This window comes from Neopelma chrysocephalum, unplaced genomic scaffold (genome assembly GCF_003984885.1).
Source record: "Neopelma chrysocephalum unplaced genomic scaffold, ASM398488v2 Primary Assembly neopelma1_76, whole genome shotgun sequence".
Classification (NCBI taxonomy): domain Eukaryota; kingdom Metazoa; phylum Chordata; class Aves; order Passeriformes; family Pipridae; genus Neopelma; species Neopelma chrysocephalum.
The window spans coordinates 8,028,536-8,051,199 of NW_020897737.1; the positions used below are offsets into that span (position 1 = coordinate 8,028,536).

General features: G+C 35.5%; 1 protein-coding gene across 12 annotated transcripts in view; it reads right to left on the minus strand.

Moving 5' to 3' along the window:
• Positions 1-22,664, minus strand: part of DMD (dystrophin) — a 1,013,774-nt gene that overhangs the window by 167,663 nt on the left and 823,447 nt on the right. For all 12 annotated transcript variants that reach the window (XM_027688940.1, XM_027688937.1, XM_027688948.1 and 9 more), the window contains 2 exons: positions 21,961-22,081; positions 21,018-21,286 (listed from right to left, as the gene is read on the minus strand). In XM_027688940.1, the coding sequence (XP_027544741.1) occupies positions 21,018-21,286; positions 21,961-22,081 (390 nt within the window). The remainder of the gene's footprint in view (positions 1-21,017; positions 21,287-21,960; positions 22,082-22,664) is intronic.

Genomic DNA, 22,664 nt, shown 5'->3' on the forward strand with positions numbered 1-22,664 from the left:
CTATCTTTTCTAAGGAGGCATTTATGAATCTTTAATGTGATAAAATATGTCAAAATGTAACAATGAGTCATTTCTAAGGGACAAATTCTACGATTCTCAGGAGTACGTTTTGTTGCAATATGATGTCTACACACAAAGGCAGAATAATTTACTTTCTATATTAGTCTTGCTTTCTAGCTCCTTTCTCTCAATATTTTTAATACAAACCACATGTGGTCTGCATCTCATTACAGATAATCAAATAAACTGAAATCATCAAACTGCATCATCAACACATGATGCAAAATAAGGTAAAAACAAAGACCATCCAGTATCTCAGGGAACCTTGAGAGTAAATAGTATGAAGACATTCATAGACATTAGAATGCCATAAACAGCACTAAAGGTAAACATTATTGAAAAATTGTTCCTCAAATGTCTTTCAAAACCAGACTTGGCTTCCCTCAATTATGTTAAATTACCCTACAACATAAGGAGTTAGACTGATTTAAGTGGCACTCGTGCAGTGAATGACTCTAATGATAAATCTATAAAATACACCATCAGAAGGGGTGTGCATTTTGCAAAGGGAAGCACAGAGAATGATGCAAGTGCCACCATGTGACAGAAGATGCATATATGGAGTTCATGACATAACAGTTGACTTCCCCATTTCATCAGTTTTAATACCATTGGAACACAACTGACATTACTGCAGAGAATACTGAGTTACAGTTCCGTGTCAAGCAAGGTCTGAAACACAAGAAAAAGAAGAGAGCTCATGTTTGGTTTTGTCCCATAGAGTTATATATGTGCTTACCCTGAACTTTTTAGTTAGTAGTTGAGTTCAGAGAACAAACAACATGGTTTAAGAATAGACATTTGTTGTTGCAAGCTAAAAACCTCAAAGGCTGAAGAGATATATACCACTGTGTGAACACTTCGCTTGCAAACAGTTATTTCACTGTTTTTTTTCCTCTGATCTGCTAGTTTCATAGCCCAGGCCCTGGCCATGACTCTGTGGCTTATATTTGGGATGATCAACTCAGTTCCTCTAGTGTTGCTTGGTTTCCAAGATAAGAGAACACCTCTAAGCTGGTGTCACCAATGTCCACATTGCATATAAACACAAATATACATTTGTATATATTTAGAGATTTTATAATATATATAATAAAAGTAATACATAATAAAAATTAAAACACACAATAAATGTATGTATATATATAAAACAAAAACCACTGGTAGAATACACGCAGATCAATAGATGCAAAGATCAGTTCCCACACTACAATGCACTTTAATGAAGTTCCTGCATGAAATCAAGTTAATTTTCTACTATTTGTATGGCAATAGGAGCAGGGTTCTGATTGAAAAATTTCACTGCTTAGGCAAAGCACACAGGCTTAAGCTTATCAAGCACTTGTTTTTAAACATATATTTTAGTCTCTGGCTGATTTCAGACCTGTTACTTACATCTGCAATGTTGACTGGAAAGCACTGGCCTCACTTGAATACTGACATAAATGATTAGGTAACTCACACAATTATTATACCATTACTAAGGTGAAATAGAAGAACCTTCACAATTAGTCAACATGCTTTTTTAACTGTAAGTTATTTTACACACCAGAAAGGCTACAGCACAGAAGCAAGTCACAAAAATAGAAATCAAATAATAGAAATAAATATGGAAGTAAAGAAGAAAACTTTTCTTCGGTCCCCTCTCTAATCAATGTCTTTATTAATTTTGTCCTGCAAGAATAATGATCTTTCCAGTGTGATGCTAATTTTCCAAGGTAAAAAATACAAAAGCTTTTGCTCCGTCTTTAAATTCAACATTCTGTATTCTATTATCATTAAGCCTGAATTTTTACTGGTATTTTTATTAGTTGGACAAATCAAAACATAACAAACAGCAAGAACATAAAGAGAATGCTAGTCAATGAACAGCTACCTAATTAATACCATTAAGCTTACAATTAAAAACTGCAGACAGAAAAAAAATACCCATAGAAAGAACTGGCATATGACATTATATGGTTAAAAGTCAGTGACTATAAGGCTTCTTTAAGCAACAGTTTATCAAAGACAACCACTCCATCAGTCAACATGCATGATTTTAAAGCTAGGCTTTTGTCTCAGAGTAAGTGAAATTCAGTGTGAGTTCTCATATTTTTTCAATGAATGTTTAAACAGGTTTACTGAATAATAATAATTTCTATATTTTCTACAGTACTTGGCATCTGTAGAAGAAGAAATTTAGAATTTTTACTGGATTGTGATTTTTATCAGTATGACTGAAATGTTTAAGAGAAATATATATATTTTTAATAATTAGTTTGTATCGTAGAAGACTAATTAATTGTTTCTATTTTTTCCTTTTGCATAAGGACCACTATATATATAACAGGTTTATATCAGAAAAATTTAGGTAACTATATTGTTGTTAATTTAAAAACAAACATACATGGTGAGTAGTAGAGTATTACTACCACAAGGAGACATGTCTGAACCCATTAAACTGCTCAGGATGTAAATGAGTTCACAGTGTGAACAGCAATAGGACAACCAGCTCCAAATTATCTTCATTATAATTGCCCTTATGCAAGAAAGAATTTCAATGGTTTGTGATACTGTAGGTGGTAGATTGGATTTTAAATGATCCATACAGTCTTGTCAGAAAATATTTTAAAATGCCTTGGAAAATTAATAAGGACTCTAGAAGACACATGCCATAGACATCCTAACCAGACACATATTAAAAGTCTAGAGAACACACAGTGACCATAATCAGTCAGATGAAAAGCTCATCTTGCCCAGTCCTTTGTCTGATAACAGCCAATACAATTGCTTAGGGAAGAAGGCAAACGAAAGCATCAGCATCCCTGCTCCTTGCTGTACTCTTCCAGCTTAGCAAACCCTCAGAAATTATGGAGCCAGAAGCTGTATTTTTTTATCAAACGGATCTCTATGGAATCTTTTTCCATGGAATTATATACTTCATTTTTGGACTAACATATGCTTTTACTATCCAAAATACCCTATGGTAAGGTCAGTATTTAGGTTAAAGAACCATCTCCTTTTTGATTTTTTTAAACCTAACACTAGAGACCCACTTGGGATGTCCCTAATTCTTAGCTCATGAGAGACAGCACCCAACCATTCTGAGTGGACTTTGTGCTTTTGCAATATCTACAAACCTCCCATATATTTTTAGCTTCTTCTTGTTAAATATACAAAGACCAGGATATATTTGATTACATGTGGATATCTATAAGGTATTAACATCTGAGCAAGTCACCACATGGTCCCTTTATATTCAATAGCTAATCAAAACCAGGAATTGAACATTATGTAAGGTTCCACAATAAGATGGCATGAATCACATTCTGGATTACAACAAAAATGGGTAGATTTTCATTGACTATACTGCGAGCTTAGGCAACCAGCTCACATGCAGACAGCTACCTGACAGATGAGAAATTACATAAGACAAGCCCCACTCCGACACCATTTATTCTGTCCTTGGTTACTTTTTATCTAATCTGCTATAATCTTTTTTATATTTGGGATCCAAAACACTTCCTACTATATATATGATAGAGGTACAACAGGGACTTGCACTATGGCATCATGATATTTTCTGCTTTCTCAGTAATTCTTAGCATTTCATTTGGCTCTATGAACAGTCCTGAGTATTGATGTGATGTTTTCAGAGGATGTTATGATTCCAAGACCTCTTTCATGAGTGTTAAAGGAATGCTGAAAGGCCTAAAGAGCTCATTACTGTGCACATAAATTTGGGATAGCTTTTTTCACATGTTTTGCTTGAGATTTATCAGCATTTTATTTCATCTGCCATCACTTTGCTGACAGTCAGTACTGTGAAGTTTTTCTATAGCTGTTTGCAATCTGTCCTCACCTTAAGTACTTTGAATAGGTTTGTATCATCAAAATGTGCCAATGCATTAATAATTTTTCTTTCCAGCTCATTTATGCAACATGCTGCACAGAGTAGACCTTCTGGAGCACAATCATCTCCTTCTGGGAAAACTGACCTGTGCTTTTTACTTTCCATTTTTTATAGGAAATTACCAGATAGTTGCTTATTTATCCACATGAAGATCATCTCTATTATCTCACCAGAACTTAGCTTCTTTGCTGGAAGACTTTCTTAAAATCCTTGGGGAATGCCAAATGGCCTATACCCACTTAGCAGTATGCTAATGTTTCCTTCAAGGCACACTAGGAGATGAAAGGCACACCTACTTTTACAGAACAATCTCTTATCTCTTTTGCAGTATATTCTTCCCAGATTTCCTGGTCTGTAGGTCCACAGGCCTGAATAGATGCGCTATTTAAAAATTATTCCCATGTTTGCCCTGTTCCATTTCTCATAAAAAACTAATTTTAAATAAGAAAATGCTGTTAATAGACACAAGTATTTTACACTTCCATTAGAACACTTCGCCAAATACTCATCTGCCTCTGGTGATTTGGTGCTCTCAGTTATGACACTTTGTTCTTTGTATTTTTGCTCCAAATAGCTTTCTTTATTATTTTCTTTAGCCACCCCATCTCTCTAGGTCTTTATGAGTCCATTCTAATGGTTGGTTCTTAGTGTCCAGTGTCTTCACAGACTTTGTCCTTTTGGTTCCTTTCCATCAGGCTTCCTCATTTGTGTAGCTTTCTTTCTGAAAACTGAACATTGCTGTGGTGGATTTTTCGGGTTATTTTTTGTCCCTGCAGAGATGTTGACCTTTAGTTCATAATGATCCCCATTATGATAGAAATGTTTTGAACTTGCAGTGCTCTGTACCAAGCAAAATCTTTTCCCTACTGGTTATCCCCTTAGAGTTTCTTAACATTATGTGTTTTCTATTTAGTGCTGGAACTTCAATTCCAAAGGGATTTTAGGCTAGTGTCTGTAATTACAGACCAATTTCTAACATATTTTAGCAGATGCAGGCTAAACCCCTCAAAATTATTTGCAAGTCCTTTTCTGCATATTTTTCATTAAATTTGCTTGTGCTTTGGATATCCTATTCCAAGGTAGTAAAAGCTACCAGATAGCCCTCACCTCTTTCCAGAATACCAACTCTATTAATGAAAATTCGATGATTAGGTTTTTTTCAGATGTCTTTTCTTCCATATTTCACATGCCACACTGGTGGTTTTATCCTATTTTTATTTAGGAAACCCTAACACATGCTGACTTCCTCTTGGGAAGGCTGCTCAATGTTCAGAAGAGAGATAAAATAAAAAAATCAGTCTTTTTTTTTTTTAAGGAATCACCAAAAGGAAATGGCTTTTGTCAATACCATGAAAAATTTGGGTTTTCATTTAAGATTCGTAAATCAGTTCCATAAAATCTGAAAGGAAATTCATGTCATTTGAGTAGAAGAGTAAAAAAAGTAAACAGGCTTATTTCAATAACAATAGAGATATTATATACTTTGCTAGCCTCAGGGAGTTTCCATTGCAAAATTCATAATAAAGTTCAGGAAGGAACATTGACTAAAATGCAATATTCCACTTAACCCCCCCTTTCCCTCAACCACATGTGCAATAGCTTGCTAACAAGTCAAACACAGAGTTCAGGAATCCAACCAAAATTGCATCAAGTGCCTATAACTTCCAACTCACTGATGTTAATGGAATAGTGTGACTAAATCCCATTATGCCATTTGGCAAATACACCCTGAATAGGAAGTGTATTTTCAGAAAAGTACCTATTCCTTATGTACACGGAAAAATTAAAATGCAGGCTGGTTTTTATTTATTGTTTGCTATCATAAAATGTCAGTAGGTTATTAAAATTGCTTTTTTTACTCTTACTGTACTTATTCCTACTGATCTCAATACCTACTGTTTATGTTTAGATGTAGTCCACAGCAGACAACCTCAGTGCCTTGTCAGAACAAATAGCAATTATGCAGCTGTACTGAGAGTATGCAATCATTGTTGCTTAGCATTAACCACACTGACAAAAGGGAATTAACAGCATGCACATACAAAGTCATATATTCTTATGTACACCCCAGTAGTGTACTGAGATTGTGTTGGGCTGTATTTGTCTTAAAAATTGTTTTCAATAAACAGACACCATCTAATAATTATTTACTTGCAATTGCTATGCATTTGTTCAATCCCAAAATTAAAACAAGGAATTAAGCTTTTTAATTATGATTAAAAATACAGTCAGTATTCCTATTGGCTCCTACTTATCTGAAAATATTTCTGAAGTGAAAAATAGCTTGGGAGCATATTCATTTTTTTGATGTTATTTTGTCCCTCATGCGCCTCAACAACACTTGGACTTATGTTTACAAGTTCAGAAAAATCTCTGTGAGATCACATATGAACAATTACTCTACCACTATAGTGGAATATTGTTTCCCAGCTATATTGTTCTGTCATCCTGAACATAAAGACTCATTAGTGTTACCCATAGTCATGGGAGAAGTGACCATGAACCTCACAGAACATATATTGCAATACCCTTCTCTTGCTGGAATGAGAAGTTAAAGGAGACTTTAAAGTTCATTTCCCCAATCCATTAAATAATTTAAATGTCCAACAATGGCTTCTGGAAATGAGTCTCTATTTGGTTATAGATGAAACAGGCATAATGTCTGCCTAAGACATTAAAGGTAATTTGGATAATCTCTAACTTTTTTTCCCCTCAGATTGTATGGACTAGCAATTGTAGCTTCATCAGCCTTTGATTTGAACACTATGTAGGTTTGTTTAGAGCACAACACTGGAAGTTAAAATTGATCCCAAAGTTAGTTTCTCCCAGAGGTCATAAATCCAAGACTTTGTTAGATAGTATCCTCTTTCACTAACTTTCACTTTTACAAGCCTAAACCCAAGGAATTTAAACATTTTTTATTGGCCTTTTAAAAACGAAGGAAGAAAATTCAAATAATTTGAAAATCATGACAAGTCATCTCTAGTTTTCCAGCAATGGTATTTACTATTTATGCAGTTCATATCTAGATTTTATATAGGACTAAACATTATAGCATTGCTATTTAGAAATTAAATGTTTTTCACTTCCTAATAAACTTGTCAAGAACATGCAAGCTTGGACATGTACAAGGCTAGAACACAAATTTCTTATTGCTATTAGTGATTAATTCCATAAACGTTTCCAAATATTTTTTGTATTTCTACTGAAAAGTCATTGCAAAGGTCTGCACTAAAAAGAATGTTTTCACTTTCACAAAACTCTAAACTGTCCTGAAAAATATGGTGTAAAAATTAATAAAAAATTCTAAGTAGAAAAAACTAATGAGTAATTAGATAATTGGTTTGTCATCAATCTCCTAGTTTTGTGGGTGGGTAATATGACTTTATTTATTGATGATTTTGTAGAGAGGTTATAGCCTAGGAAAATGTAATCAATTATTAGAGCATGTCATTTCATTTGAACATACTAGTAAGGCTGTTTTTCTCTAAAAGGAAGTAACAAATCAAGTACCAGATCCAGAACTTAAAACAGGGTTAACAGTGCTGTTGCAGAAACACAGAATCACAGACTGGCTGAAGCTGGAAGGCACCTCTTGAGATCATCTAGCCCAGCCTCTCTGCTCAGAGCAAGGCTGGTGAGATGCAGGTTGCCCAGGACTGTGTCCAGTCAGGTTTTGAATATCTTCAAGGATGGAGATTCCACCACTTCTCTGGGCAACCTGTGCTGGTGTATGAACACTAAGTGTTCATAATTAGTTGGAATTTCACGGGGTTTAATTTGTGCCCATTCTGCCAGTGGACAGTACTGAAAAGAGTCCAGCTTTCTCCTCTTCATTCCCTTCTATCACGAATTTATACATACTGATAAGATCCTTAGCTGCCTTGAGTCTCAAGGCTGAGCTGTCCCAGTTCCCTCAGCCTTTCCTCACAGAAAAAATCCTTGAGTCCTGTAACCATATTTGTCGACCTGCAGTGGACTTCTTCCAGTGAAGTCCACATCTCTCTTGCACCAGAGAGCCCAGAACTGGACCCAGCACTCCAGATTTGGCCTCACCAGGGTTGAGCAGAGAGGAAGGATCCCCTCCCTCAACTTGCTGGCAATGTTCTGCCTAATGCACCCCAGGGTGCTGCTGGCCTTGAGGGTGTGTGTCTGGCTTAAAGTCACCTTTTTGTCTACCAGAACCCCAAGGCTCTTCTCTGCAGAGTTGCTTTCTGGCCAATTGGTCTCAAGTGTGTACTGTTACCTGGGGTTCTTTCTCCCAGGACACAGGAGATGGCCTTCCTGCTTGTTGAACTTCACGAGATTCCTTTCAGTGTAATTTTTCATTCTGCCAAGGTCGATTTGAATGACAGCACAACCATTCAGTGTATTAGCTGTTCCTACCACTTTTGCATCAACTGTGAAACTACTGAGGGTGAGCTTTGCCCCAGGGAACAGTTCATTAATGCAGATGTCAAATTATATTGACCCAGTATCAACCACAAATATACTCCACTTATGACTTGCCTCCAGTAGAACTGTCTTGTCCTTCACGTGCCTGGAGATGATTTCAAAGATAGGTTGCTCCATCACCTTGCCAGGGGTTAAGGTGATGCTGACTGACCTGTAGGTCCCTGTGTCCTTCTTCCTGTCCTTGAAGATGAGAGTCACACTTGTTCTCTTCCAGGATGCAAGAATCTCTCCCTGCTGCCATGACTTTCAAAGACAACTGATAGTGGCCTCTCAATAACATCTCTCAACTCACTTGTTAGCACTTGTGGATGCATCCCATCAGGACTTTGGTATGACCAGAATTATGAGCATGAAAAGTCCATCCCCCTATATGTTCCACTGTGGATATTTCTGACACTTAATATGAAGCAGATTTCAAGAAAAGGCCAACTGTGCCTACAGAGAAAAAAGTCTTTCTCCCTAGTCTGTGAACAGTACTTATATAAGGCGGTGGCCTCATGCCAGCCTGATATTTTCTTGAAGAATTCCCTCATATAGAAGAGACTCCCGCTAGCACTGGCTTATGTTAAACCTCAATTCTCATAACCAGTGAAAGAGACAGAAAAGAACATCTGGCGCCGTGAAGAAAATATGAAGTGACTTAGGAAGAAAAGTTCTCCTGTGTCAGATGAATTTCTGTTGTTGGGAGTTTTTATACCAGCAGCAGCTGCAGCTAAATGAGAGCAGGATCCATTTGCACAGTAAGGTGAGTGGTTGCCCTACACCTGGGCCACAGCAGGTTCCCAGCACTGACGTTTCTGTACCTCAGATCACTTAGTGTCCAACTGCTGAACTGTTCATGGGCCAGAGCATATCTTCTGATTTTATATTTAAAACTGTACAGGGTTGAACTGTCCCAGGACAGCTAAACAGTCTCCATCTTTTTCATTCAAACTGAGTTAGTTTCTTCTCTGATGGGTTTAGTGTATTCTCATTCAAATTTCATTGAAACCTCAGATTGTCAGCTGCTAGTTCAATATGCTACACTTAGCTTCCCTTTAAACTCACCCTGTATTTTTATTTGATTCTAGTGCTCCTGGGGACAGGCGATGTTGAAACAAAATGGATTTCAGCTGATTTGATTTTCCATCCTATATATTTTTATAAACTTAGAAATGACCAAGCAAGAGTGCAGTAGAGTAGAATATAAATCCTCTTCTGGGATAAAAATAGTTCAAACAGAAAATATCAGGGGAAAAGGAAAATCAAATTCCCTTTAAGTCCTATCCCATTCTGAATTCTGTATTTCTGAATCAGTAAAACATTACATTTTTCAAATGTTATTTCCTGCAATTTGGAAGACTAACTCAGTATTTCCTTAAAAATAAGGATATTAAAATTTGAATAGGAAAAATTAAAAATGAACTAATGCCAGGTATTAATTTTTTTTATTTGCTGAACTATCAAAGGAAAAAGCTTAGATGGGAAAAAAATTATATCTAGGGGAAAATATTTATTTATTAGGATGTCTAATTTAATAACCAGAAACATATTAATAAATAGGTGCACTTATCCTGAAACACATATCACTTGGTTACTATAATTTTTTATCTATCTATCTATCTATCTAAAACCAACAGCTGATATGCAGTTTTATGATCTCTGAACAGATGCAACATATGCTACTGCCTTGCCATTTACTCTGAAATTGTGTTCTAATCTATGGAAGGGGAAAAGTAAAGGAGCAAATTTAGCTTGTAATTCTCCCTACAAGAACATTGGTTAGAGTTGTTCTGCACCACCACCCCACGTCATGACAGAGACCATCACTGCTGAAATGTCATTAACAGTTCCACACCAATTTTTCCATATAATCAAAGTCAGTTATTCAGTTACTTTGCAACCAAGAAGTGATGAAGTGCCTAGGAACTGTAAGTAACTCGAAGGTCTAAAGTGTAATCTGAAAGTCTAGCACCCACTACACAAAGGATATAGAAAATATAAAGCAATTTTTGCAAAGGAAATTTTTCCTTTAGTATGGTTTCATTCAGCATAATTAAAGCTAAAAGCACTTAAAAAGATACATATGCTTAGGTTGTAGCCTCAGTCAAAACTGGTTTTAAACCATTAATAACACAATGTCTATTAGTTATCTTATGAATAATGTATATTAGATATATACAAATATAAAACATTGAATAATAACCTGTGTTCATTACCAAAAGCTTTTTCAAGTAATAGAGACTCACAGAAATTCTCCTTGTCCTCAGAAAACTGTTGCTACAAGTAAATCTCTATTGTGCTGTAAACGAGCTTGGCATTTTAAAGGCGAATATAGAGAAAGATGTTTAAACCAGAAAGATTGCAACAGCTGCATCATAATATTACAAAACACCTCAAGCTTCCAGACGTCAGCAGGCAGATCCTGTAGCTCAGGAGGAAAAATATGGATTCTTTGCATGGCCATATAAAGCTTAGGCTAGACCCTACTGAGACCCAGACTGTATTCTGACACTCAACCAATATTAAACAATTCAAATAAGAAGCTTCAGAAACTCCATCTTTTCTAACAAAAAAAGTATAGAAATCTTTATTTTAATTTTAAAAGAAACCTTTATTTTCTCCTCTCAAGTCTTTAAATTTACCCTGTAAGTATTTCATAATGTTTAGCCTCATAAAGTTGATAATTACTACCCCTAGCAAGAGGAACAAAGTTTTTCATAGAGTCTAAGACCAAAAGGAGTCATTACAATCCATCCAGTCTCTAACATCCCTAAGAATGCAGGTCAGATGGACTGTTAAGTGTTTTGTTGGAAGCTCTGTGTTCCAACTCTTGAATTAATATTGAAATTCCCAATTCCACCTTTTCACCACCACTGTATAATGTGTGCAGATGGGCGTGGATGAAACCCCAAGTCAACACAGAATCATAGAATGGCTTGGGTTGGAAGGTACCTTGAAGATCATCCAGTTCCAACCCCCCTGCCATGGGCAGGGACACCTTCCACTAGACCAAGTTGTCAAGAGCTCCATCCAACCCGGCCTTTAACACTTCCAGAGATAGGGCATCCACAACTTTTCTGGGCAAACTGTTCCAGTGTCTCACCACCCCTGTAGTAAAGAATTTCTTCCTAATATCTAATCTAAACTTACTCTCTTTCAGTTTGAAGCCATTCTCCCCTTGTCCTATCACTATACGCTCCTGTAAAAAGTCCCTCTTTGTGTTTCTTATAGGCTCCTTTCAGAAACTGTAAGGCTGAAATTAGGTCACCCTAAAACCTGCTCTTTTCTGGGCTGAACAATCCCAATTCTCTCAGCCTTTCCTCTGTGCTGAGAGTGGTGATTAGAGGGATGGAGGTGCTCGATCCCTCGAATCATCCTGGTGGCCTCCTCCGGACTTGCTCCAACAGGTCCATGTGTTTCCTGTGCCGGGGACCCCAGGGCTGTACACAGCACTGCAAGCGGGGTCTTATCAGAGCAGAGCAGAGGGGCAGAATCCCCTCTCTTAACCTGTTGGCCACACTGCTTTGGATGCAGCCCAGGACATGGTTTTCTGGGCTGTGGGTTCACGTGGCTCGGTCATGTCCAGCCTCTCATCCACTGGCACCCCCAAGTCCTTCTCAGCAGGGCTGCTCCTGATCTGTTCATCCCCCAGCCTGGATTGATAGCAGGGCTTGCCCCGACCCAGGTACAGCACCTTGCACTTGGTGTTGTTAACTCACATGAGGTTCCCATGGGCCCACTTCTTGAGGTGTAAACTTTTAGACATCTTACATCTAATAAGAACATCCTCCAGCAATGCCAAACAAGGGGATTCAGTTCTAACAGTAGATTTTAGCAAACCACGAGTGAGAATTATTTACTTTTTAAGATAATGTAGGAAGAAAGAATATTAAAATAAAATGCTGAAAAGGAGACAGTTAAATAAAACTTAAAAAATTAAACAGATCCAGGGTTTTTATAACAGCACAAGACACAGGCTGGGAAAATGCCATGAGTAGTGCCCACCTTCACAGGCACTAAGGCTGAAATCCTTCTGGGTGGCTGGCAGGCTGCCCTGCCTTGTCTCGAGGGAGAGGAGGCCATGGCTCTTGGAAATAAGCAGCTGTGTCTCCTGCTGAGACCAATGAAATTGTCATTCTTAATCCTCTGAATAACTGAACCCAACTAAAATAAAACAATTTGCAGGTAAAATATAAAGAGAATAAGAATAATTTGAGTGGCATTGCTGTGTGGACAAATTAGTTTCACTAATTCAATTGTCCTATTTGTAAACTGGGTATAATACTTCCATTGCAGTCTCAGAAAGATGAGATTAACTCATACAACCTGGAACACAAGAAGCACTATAAAGGTGCTAAGTAGAAATTACAAGGTTTTATTATGGGTTAATCTCGGAAAAAAAATTGAAATAAAACTCCATTAGGATTTAAATATATAAAGATTAAAATGAGAAAAGTGTAACGCAATGGGTCGCTGATAAACATTCCAGGCAATCTAACATTCATTGCACTCTCTACATCAAACAGTCCCTAAATAATTACTGTGTACCAGCACAGGAGCTTGATAAATTGATTTTACTTTGCTCATTGATTTGCCCATGTCACAGAAACATTATCATTACAGAATCTGCACACTTGATAGTTCCCAGGAATGTATTTTGTCAATGTTTTAAGAAAAGATTTCATTAGAAACAGAATACTGGCAGATTTCTCTTCATGGAAAAAAAATTGCCTCCTCACAGAAACAAACAACATTAAAATTCATTTCTAGTACTCCTCCCTTTGCCATGCTGTCATGTCTCACTGAACAGCCATGTCTCTGCTTATACATATTCACTTCTGGTATGTCCTTTTCCTTTACAGAGAAATGTTTCAATAGCAGACTACATATAGCAGATCAGATTTCTTTTATAAATACTCCTTAGATATACTTTTGCTCACTTTAGCCACTCACCTCCCTGTGCTACACTCACTTAGGAAAGCCTGAATAAAATGGTCCCCTGGTAAGAAAAAATGTGTTACTTTCATCGTACTTTTTTCCCCCTTGGCTAAATATTTACATTTCCAGGTTATAAGAAAAAGAAGGCTTTTGAACAGAACTAAACCAGTTAAAGAGCATCTTTGATTTAATGTCATGTCTGGGAATGTTAATACTTCATCACCAGACTAATATCTATGCGTGCTGCATTTATATGGCAAACTTAAAACAAAAAGCCATGCTAAATGCTAGAGTCTCTGCAATAACCATACCACTTAGGTACTTAAAATATTAATGTTTAATTCTCCTTTTAAAAGCTCAAGTCCCATTCTTATTTCTGATGAACTGATAAAGAGCAATCTCTGACAAATGTTCTGGTCTGACCTCAATTCTGAACTTCAGAGGCATAAAAAGACAGACAAGTCTTTATACATGTATTAGTCAGTTCTCTCAGCAGGCTATCAGAAACCAAGATCAGAGATTGCCAATACTTAAAAAGTCAAATTCTGCCTACAGATGTGCATGTTGAACTCCCACTGAAATCAGCAGGGTGAGTTCATACAAGGAAAAATTTGGCTCTAAATGAAATCTGTTGATCTAATAATAGCATGTTCTACCAAACTGGGTTGGAGGTAGAAAAGATTTCCACTTTTACTGGTCACCTTTTCTCTTCTTGAAAGTTCAGGAATTTTCCTTCACTTGCTGTCAGGGAAAAGTTATATGTATTCTTTTGCCCAAAGGTCCTTAATCAAAGAGAAAATAGCTAGTATGTTCTATTAATAATTGTGTTAATACAGTTAACACAAATCTGATACAAATTGGGTTAAATCTGGTGCTGCTCTTTGCCAGGTTCTTGTTTTTCTGAAAAATAGTCTATAAGAAGCTGCTTCTCACACTAGTTGTCGTGATTGTCCAAAAAGTTAGTTAAAGAATCCCCAATTTTTGGTCCTTTTTAGCAGAACAATGTTATTGTTCCTGTATCACAATTATGCTACTGTTTCCCAATAGGAAGTATGGTCAAGAGCAGCCTTAATTTTAAAAGACTAAGATTCCATTTCTCTGCCTGCTTATCATTTTCTTCTTATTATGTTAAAAAAAAAAGATTTTGCATTCTCCTTTAAAATATGTAGCTTGATATAGACAAAAAACTTATGTAATCTAGTCTTCTCTGTAAAACATTCACTATAATTACAGTAGTAGCATCTGAGATCAAAAATGTATAACTTATTCCAAAAGAAGCTAGCAGAGGGAACGATGGTTTGGTTCAGGAATTTAAAATGGGTTTAGATGTAGGTTATTGCCCTAGTTATTGCCATGACAAACTCTCCAATCTTATCTTGCTGATTACAGAACAACAACATAAGGTAGATGAGACTTTTAGATTAAATTTGTATCCATAGCAAATACATGATTATTACATGTTAAATAACCATTTGTGAATATATTTCTTTCTATGTGAGAAAATAAATTGATTCATAAGCTGTTAAAATGAGATTAGGAGACCACAGGACACAACTGAGTAACTTTCATCTCCTACAGGCTAAGAAGCATAGCAGAACTAAAATCAGCTGGTACAAATACATGATGAAACACTCCATGGTTTTTAACTCAATTTCATATTTAAGACAAACCTTAGGAAATTAAACTTGCCCTCAACAGTGACAACCAAACAACCTTACCAAATTCTCTTATTGAATAAAAATGCATTTTAAAAAAGGTAAAAACAACGCACCAGGATGTTACCAATTAGGTACTGTGGTTAGCTGAAGTGTCTTTGATGTATAACAATTCCCTGAAAGTTGACCAATGAACAAATTGAACAAACTTCAACTATTTCTTTCATTATAGCAAATCTCATAAATTTTTAAATTCACAAGAATATTATGTACAATCAGAATATCTGTGGGATGGTGAAGTGTTCCAGTGAATTTCAGTACGGTTTTGGTTTATTTGAAAATACTGTTTCTTATGCTCTTTCTTACTCTATCATTGTTTTAGTTTATATTAGCAGTAAAACAGCTGATGAAGAGTTGATATTTTGTAAATTCTGGTTTTATGGACCCTATTTATATTTGAAAGCTCAAAGTTCTCTAGTGTGCCATTAGATCATCTCCTCCTTTTTTAGTATCTTAGAACAATCTCTAAATTACAAATATTTTACACATACAAAAAAAAGTCATTTATAAAGATCATCTCTAATTGTCTTGGACAATTTTTTTGGTTTCTGGAAAGCTGGAAAATGAATTAGGAGGAAATGGTTGCTCTATATAAAACAGTTTTAAAAGTCGCAGGGTTCACCACAAAACTTAATAAGAAACTTAGTAAAGGAAACAGGACAATTTAATTCAGATTGATTATACTCTTTCGTGGTAACAGCTGGCTTCAAATTAAACTGAAAAAATGTACATGCATTTCGAAGTAGTTTAAGAAAATAACATTAACTATTGTATGATTCTATGGCAGAATGACATATGTATGAAATGGTAAACTTCAAAAGCATTTGTAACAGTAATTACTTTAGTTGTAGTCTGAAGAAAACATTAATACTTCCATCTCCTGCACTGCAGGCAAATAGTTTCCTATTCAACTATGAACCAATGGGTGCTGTCATCTTTTAATTGTACAAACAACTTAAAAACATTTAATCTAATCACAGTTTATAGTCTAAAATTCTGCACATGGAATGCTTTAGTATTTTTGGGGTTTTTAAAACTAAGAATAATAAGGAGTGCAACTATGGTGGGGAGTAATGCCTGTATATTACCAAAATACATCCAAGTCTATGAGTACTGAAACTGCTGAAACAATAGTTTAGGGTCACTTTCTTCTGTAGGCTTGCTTACTGAAAACTCTGCTGAACAGAAATTTTTTCCTCAAATTTCTGTAACAGCAGAGAAACCAATCAATGTTGCACATGGAAAAAAAAGGTGAGCACACATGATAAAAATTTGAAGCAAAAAAAAAAGGAGTTGGTCTTGGAAAATTGTAGGAAGTTATCTACGGCAATGTGAACAAATTACAAAAATAAGTTTGTTCAGTATACCAGGCAGTATATTTACCAGTGTATATAACATACTTTCAAATAGCAATAATTTGCTGTGTGTATAAATTCAGATCTCCATACTAAAAATAAATATTGTCTTTTATTGTTGGTTTGGTTTTTTTGCATTTTTTTCTAAGTAACATAAAGTCAGTAAAGAAAGAGAATTAAAAAGATCTCGGAAGTTGATGTATGTGTAATGTCATTTTACTCTACAGACTGAACTGCATGAACTCTGCTAGCTTAATTCAGTGCCTAGCTTAATTTTATGTTAGCAAAAAATTAACAGAATTGGCATCACATTGCAATCTGACCATAATTTGCTTTAACATGGATCTAGTACCACTGTTGATATCTAGCTGGTTGCAAATTCTGCTTGTTCAATACATCTTCTAGGTAATTATTTCTGGCATAGATTCTATTGATCTATTTAAAACTGATCTCCGTCACACATCTCCAATGCTAGGAGGGAATGAATGTGGACTATTGGCTTGCTTTTAGATGTCATTCATTAATTTTCCTATATGTGACCCCTAATAATTCCTTATAAAAATAATTCTTTTTTTTCAGGAAGGATAGGAAATTGTTACTTACCGAGGGATTCCAAATACTTTGGAATGAGAACGCAAATTAGAAATGCAATAACTCACTTTTCTATCAGAATCTCCATCATAGGCAACTCTCAGCACAGTTCCCTCACAATAGCACTGTAAGAATCCACTTTTCTTAAATACTTCTTTTCAGCACAGCAGTAGCAGAACAATACCAAAATGAACTGCAGAAGAATATATAAGGCTTTTTCTTAATTATTAGTATTTAAATGACTAACCTATCCCCATTCATCATCCAGTAATTGAGATTACTGGTTTAGTATTAAGATGTTTGTAATAATATGGGATTGTAACCTTGCCAACTCTATTTATTTACTTTCTATAGCCACATATGAACACAACTGAAATGTAGCCAATTATCTTAAGGTGTTGCCTTACTTTTTGTCTAATTTTGAGAAAAGATGACTAGGGACAAAACAATTGTCTCCAGTCCCTACAGAAAGTCATTTTGGAGTAGATGATGAGTAAATCAGTGATCAGTTGAATTCTGATCTATGTCTAACTGCAAACTCTGCTCAGCTTACAAATAAGAAATAAGTTTCAGGTTGACATTTTCCAGTGAACATTTGTCAGCGACATACAATTGGCTACAACTGTCAATGATGCTGAAGAAAGTCTGAAATAAGCAGCTTATAATTCAAGCAAAAAATTGTAAATAGGCTGTGACAAAAAATTTAGAAGCATACTTGCAGCCTTTGTGAATACCCTTGTTACATTAAATATATTAAAATCCATAATCTATATGCAAAGTTCATGTAACTGCTTTACTCGTAACTGTAAAAGTGAATCTTCAAGAAGCACCAGTTCTTAAGGAGAAGACTAAAACTTTAATGAAAATTCTTTACAGGAAAATACAAGACTTATGTCACTAAATTCTGTTCTGCTTTTTACAGTTATCAATCATCATATTGAGTCAAGGTGCCCTCTTTATGTGACAGTGAAGGAGAACAAATTATCATATAGCAGAATGGAGTTAATTTAAAATAGGTCTATACAATTCAGCTTTTATTTGGCATGTGCTTTTAAGACATGCACTTCTACTTTGAACTACAGAAACCACAGACACTACTGCCTGTTCTTGATTTTTTTTTTTACAGTGGTTAAAAAAGAAAAAAATCAGAAAGTATTTATATACTCCATGGAGTCTAGAGGCTCTGCTGTTCCCTTACAGCGTTGTGTATGACAGAAAACTGAACCAGTTATATGTCACTAGTGGTACGGTAGAACATCAAGAAAGTGCTTTTCACTGTGCTCTCCTAAGTGTGTTGGGAACTACCTTTAGCAACAGATAAACCACACTGTTGAAACTGCCTCCCCAGTCACAAAATTCTGCACACAATATCCCAAAATAATGGCTACTAGTTTAAAAAAAAACATTTCAGAGTGTAAAGTATAAAAATCTGAAACTTCCTATGGGTACTAATTCCTGTTAGTATTTCCAGCAGGAGTGTACAGACAGACAACAAACCAATGAGAAGGTATCACCATGACATGTAATGATTGTTGCATGCTACCATCATGACCATTATCAAGGTTTTGGATGGCATGGAGCAAAGGAGAGTCTGGGGAAGAAAGAGAGGCAAAGTGGTTCTACTGCCAGTTCCTGGAATAGGTCTTTGAATAAGATACCAAATGGATGAGGAAGCCATGATTCCAAATCAATTACGTACCAGAGAAAGTTTAACATAAAAACTGAGTGGTGGTCTCACGAGACCCTAACAGTTCCAGGCATTCTGACGAAAAGGAGAAAATCTCATTAGTGATTGCAAGAGGAGAGCATTGTTGAATTTGCTGCAGAGAGGAGTAGAAATCATAGGCCATGTCTAAAAAATGATCTGAGGTACAATCAAACTGATCAGGCAATGATATGAGGGGACATAGATTCATTTGGGCTTGAACTGAATTTAAAAAAGTTAAATGATGGTTTGTATTTTACTGGACAGAAAGGTATGATTGGAAGGGACAGAGAATGTGTGTTATTATGAGAATAAGTTATATTTCAGTCTGCAGATAAGATCATTCATATGAGAGAAGAAATAAGGGAGAATAACAGATGACATCAGAGAAGTCTGAAGAATATTTTGATTATAGATCATCTGTAGTCTAGGTTGTATCCTTTGGGGTGGATGTGTGAAACTATCTCGTCCTCACAATCAGAGATGAACATTAATACAGATCAAGGATCTGTAATAAAAATAATCCATTATTATTATTATTATTATATTATTAATAATAATCCATTAGTGATCAAGGATCCACTATTTTGTGTGAGTTCAATGTTATACCATGACCTTAAGAGCTCCAGCAACTATAACTAAAGAGAACAGTGACAAATAGCACTAGGTTAAACGTATTCCCTAGTAAGTTATTCATCAGATTAGGTTTGGGAAAGCTACTGTGATCCCAATTAGGAGAAGGATTTGCAAGAAATGCAATTACATATGACCAACATTTTGTAGATCTGCTCAGAAGGTGCTTGGGGTTCTTAGATGTATAGAGATAAATATGTACTGCTCCTCACAGTGTAATATCACTAGTCATTGTAATATACACTATAAAAACCAGAGCAAGGATGAGACGTATAATATATCAATTTGATAATGTTTGGTTGAAAATATAATTTATAAAGAAAAATTCTTATTGTTCACTAACAACTTTTAAGTGTAGGCTACATAACTTGTGTCTTATTCAACAAATTTAACTTTTAATTGAAACATTTGCAAAGGAAAAGTATTTAACCTTTAAGTGAATCAATTAATAAGACATTCATTATGTTATCTAGGATGGATTTTTTAAACCATAATAGGACTCAGAACTATAATTATGGATTCAACATTTCTGGTCACAGCTTAGAATCAAGCAACTTGCTTTGTTTTCCTGTAATATCAGAGATTCAGTGTTTCTGTTCAGAATACCTTCCTCAAAACTTATGAAAAAAACCCACCTATGGCTGTAATAGCACTTTCTGGGAATTTATAAGTAGATGTCTTCTGTTCATTTATGAATTTAAATGAAGATAAACAAATTTTGCAGCTAGCTGTTCAACAGCTAACAAGTATTTCATTTGTTCTTGTATAGTATTTGTATAGGATACTCATTAAACTTTCTGTGTGATTAAAATTCGAGGGTTTCTATTTTAATAAACTACATTTGATTTTTAAAGGCATTCTTTTCTTGCCATTAGTCATTCTATTTCCTCTTTCTTAGATCCTAGTGTTCTACTAGAGAAAATAACAGTTAGCTCAGGTCTCTTTCAAAATGACTGATGATTCCCATTTATGTGACTGAAACAGAAGCACTTTGTTCTTATCAAAATGGCAACTGCCTCTATTGTGCTCTAGCTGAAGGAATCCTGTAGTATTTATCAAATCTGGCCATGGCAGTCAAGCTGAAAGAGGACAAGTCTGCCTGAGTTTCTCAATAAGCAATGATTTTATGAAACAACCCTTGAAAGAAGATAGGCATTAAGTTATAGAAAATAATGACAGGTTTTCCAGGGCTGCAGCTTTTTTTTTAGACTATCTTTAGTTATGAAGCCTAATTATCAAAAAAGACAGGTAGCAAATAAAAAAAACAATAAAACCACATATTTTAAATTATTTAAAACCTACTCTACAAGTATAAACACAATAATGCAGTCATCATACCTTCAAAAGTACAATAAAGAACAAAATTAATTTTATATACTTTTATCATATATTCCCCTATCTATTGTATTTTGCTTTCTTTAACTGTTAACTCTGCATCTCTTGAATTAAAAGAGAGTGTGCTGAGGATTTTTACACATTTATGTAGTGCTTTTACTCATGTCAGCAATATACATTCTCAACACTCATTCAATTGTATTTTAATTGCTGAGGTTATAAAACTCTTTATATGTACTTTTTAATATAAAAAAATGGTACAAAGCTATCAATTTCTCATTCTAAATTCCTGATCTAGAGATTCACGCAATGAACAATTTTATACGCAGAAATACTGATATACTGACACGTACCTTGACTTTTTCTAAGTGATCCTGCAGAGAGTCAATTAGCAGATCCCCCACTGGCTGCCAGGATCCCTTGAATGCTTCAGCCTGGCGTAGTTTCAGATCCAGTTCATCCATTGCCTCTTGAAGGGCCTGCAGTCTTTCAAGAGCATCATCTATCTTCTTTTGCCAATCAGCAGACTGCAGATTCAGCTTATCCCACTCAGTTCTGACCTCATCTGCTTGCCTTTGGAGAAGTTTGGTGACATGGTGGGCTCTTTCCTCAGGTGACAGATCTAAATGTGAAAATCAAGAGGCTCTTAAGACATATTCTGTCTTAGAACTAAAACAGTTGCCATCTGCGAAAGCTCAAATCTCAGCGAGAAACTATTCATAACCAAATGCACCTGTGAAATTTGTTTTATTAATGTATTCTTGTTTGCAAATCTCATAAAAACTTTAAATCTTGACACCATAAAGATCAACAAAATACGCATTTAAGTACTTAGAGGCATTTTGAATCATGCAAGGTATAGTTAAAAGTTTATCAGCTGTGTCCTGATTCAGCACAATATTTCTGCACACAGATAAATATTAATCACTGTGAAGCTTTTGCTGCAATTGAGTGGATTTGTGAGCTCCTGTAGTACTGAGACTACAAGGTGAATTTTAGCTTAAATTGCTGCTTTGAGCCCTCAAATAGGGCTATAGTTATAGACAGGTCCTGAAGGTTTAAAGACAGTTTCAAAATCTGCTTATAAATATGCATGTCTATTTAGTACCACAGTGTTCAGAGGGATTGCTAAGGCTTGCTTTCATCTATATTTTTAGCTCAGTTTCTGAATACTGGCATTCAGCTTGGAGTGTAAAAGGAATGCTTTCAGAGCGGCTGGCAGAATTTATTTAATCATCGCTGATCATCACTGATCTTTCCAGCAATGTGTTATCACCCTGTCCTTTCTTCAATTACCTCTTGTTTCTGGGCCGACCTTCTCCAGTCCCTCTACAGGCTGCTCAGCGAGGAAGATTCGCACAGTCTCAAGTGCACTCCTGACAACAGGTTCTTTTGTTTTTATCTCCCTCTTGAAAGTCTAAGAAACAAATTTATTGTAAGTGGATCTGTAATGAAGTACCTTGTTTGCGTCAATTTAAGAACAAAATTTCCAACAACAGCTTGCATGTTTGTATGACAAGAAGCAACAAAAAAAGATATAAAAGAGATAATCAGCTTTTGCTTAACCTGAAATCACATTATATTCAAAGGAGCAAATGTAGTGCCAGCATGCAACATTTTTCTTCCTTCAGCAACAGCTCCTTTTACTATCTCTCTTCTACTCCCTGCTTTTAAAATGACCATGAGTAAGTTTCTCAAGATTAATATTTGAAATTTTGATAGGCTACTGAAAATATACATATCTCAATATTTATTTATTAATTCATTTATCTATTTTTGTTTGAGTGTAAGATTCCATTAATCTGAATCCAAATGTTCTCTGCATAAATATGCAGATGAAACTCAGCCTGTGGCTTGCATGTTGCATTGGCACTTTTGTATGTTGCATTGAATTGATGTAAGTGGTCCTTACCACTGTTTCATTTCAACATTTTCTTGTGTGTTTATGAAACAATGTTGAATGCATACCATTTTCAAGTAGCATAGAGGTAAATTATGCA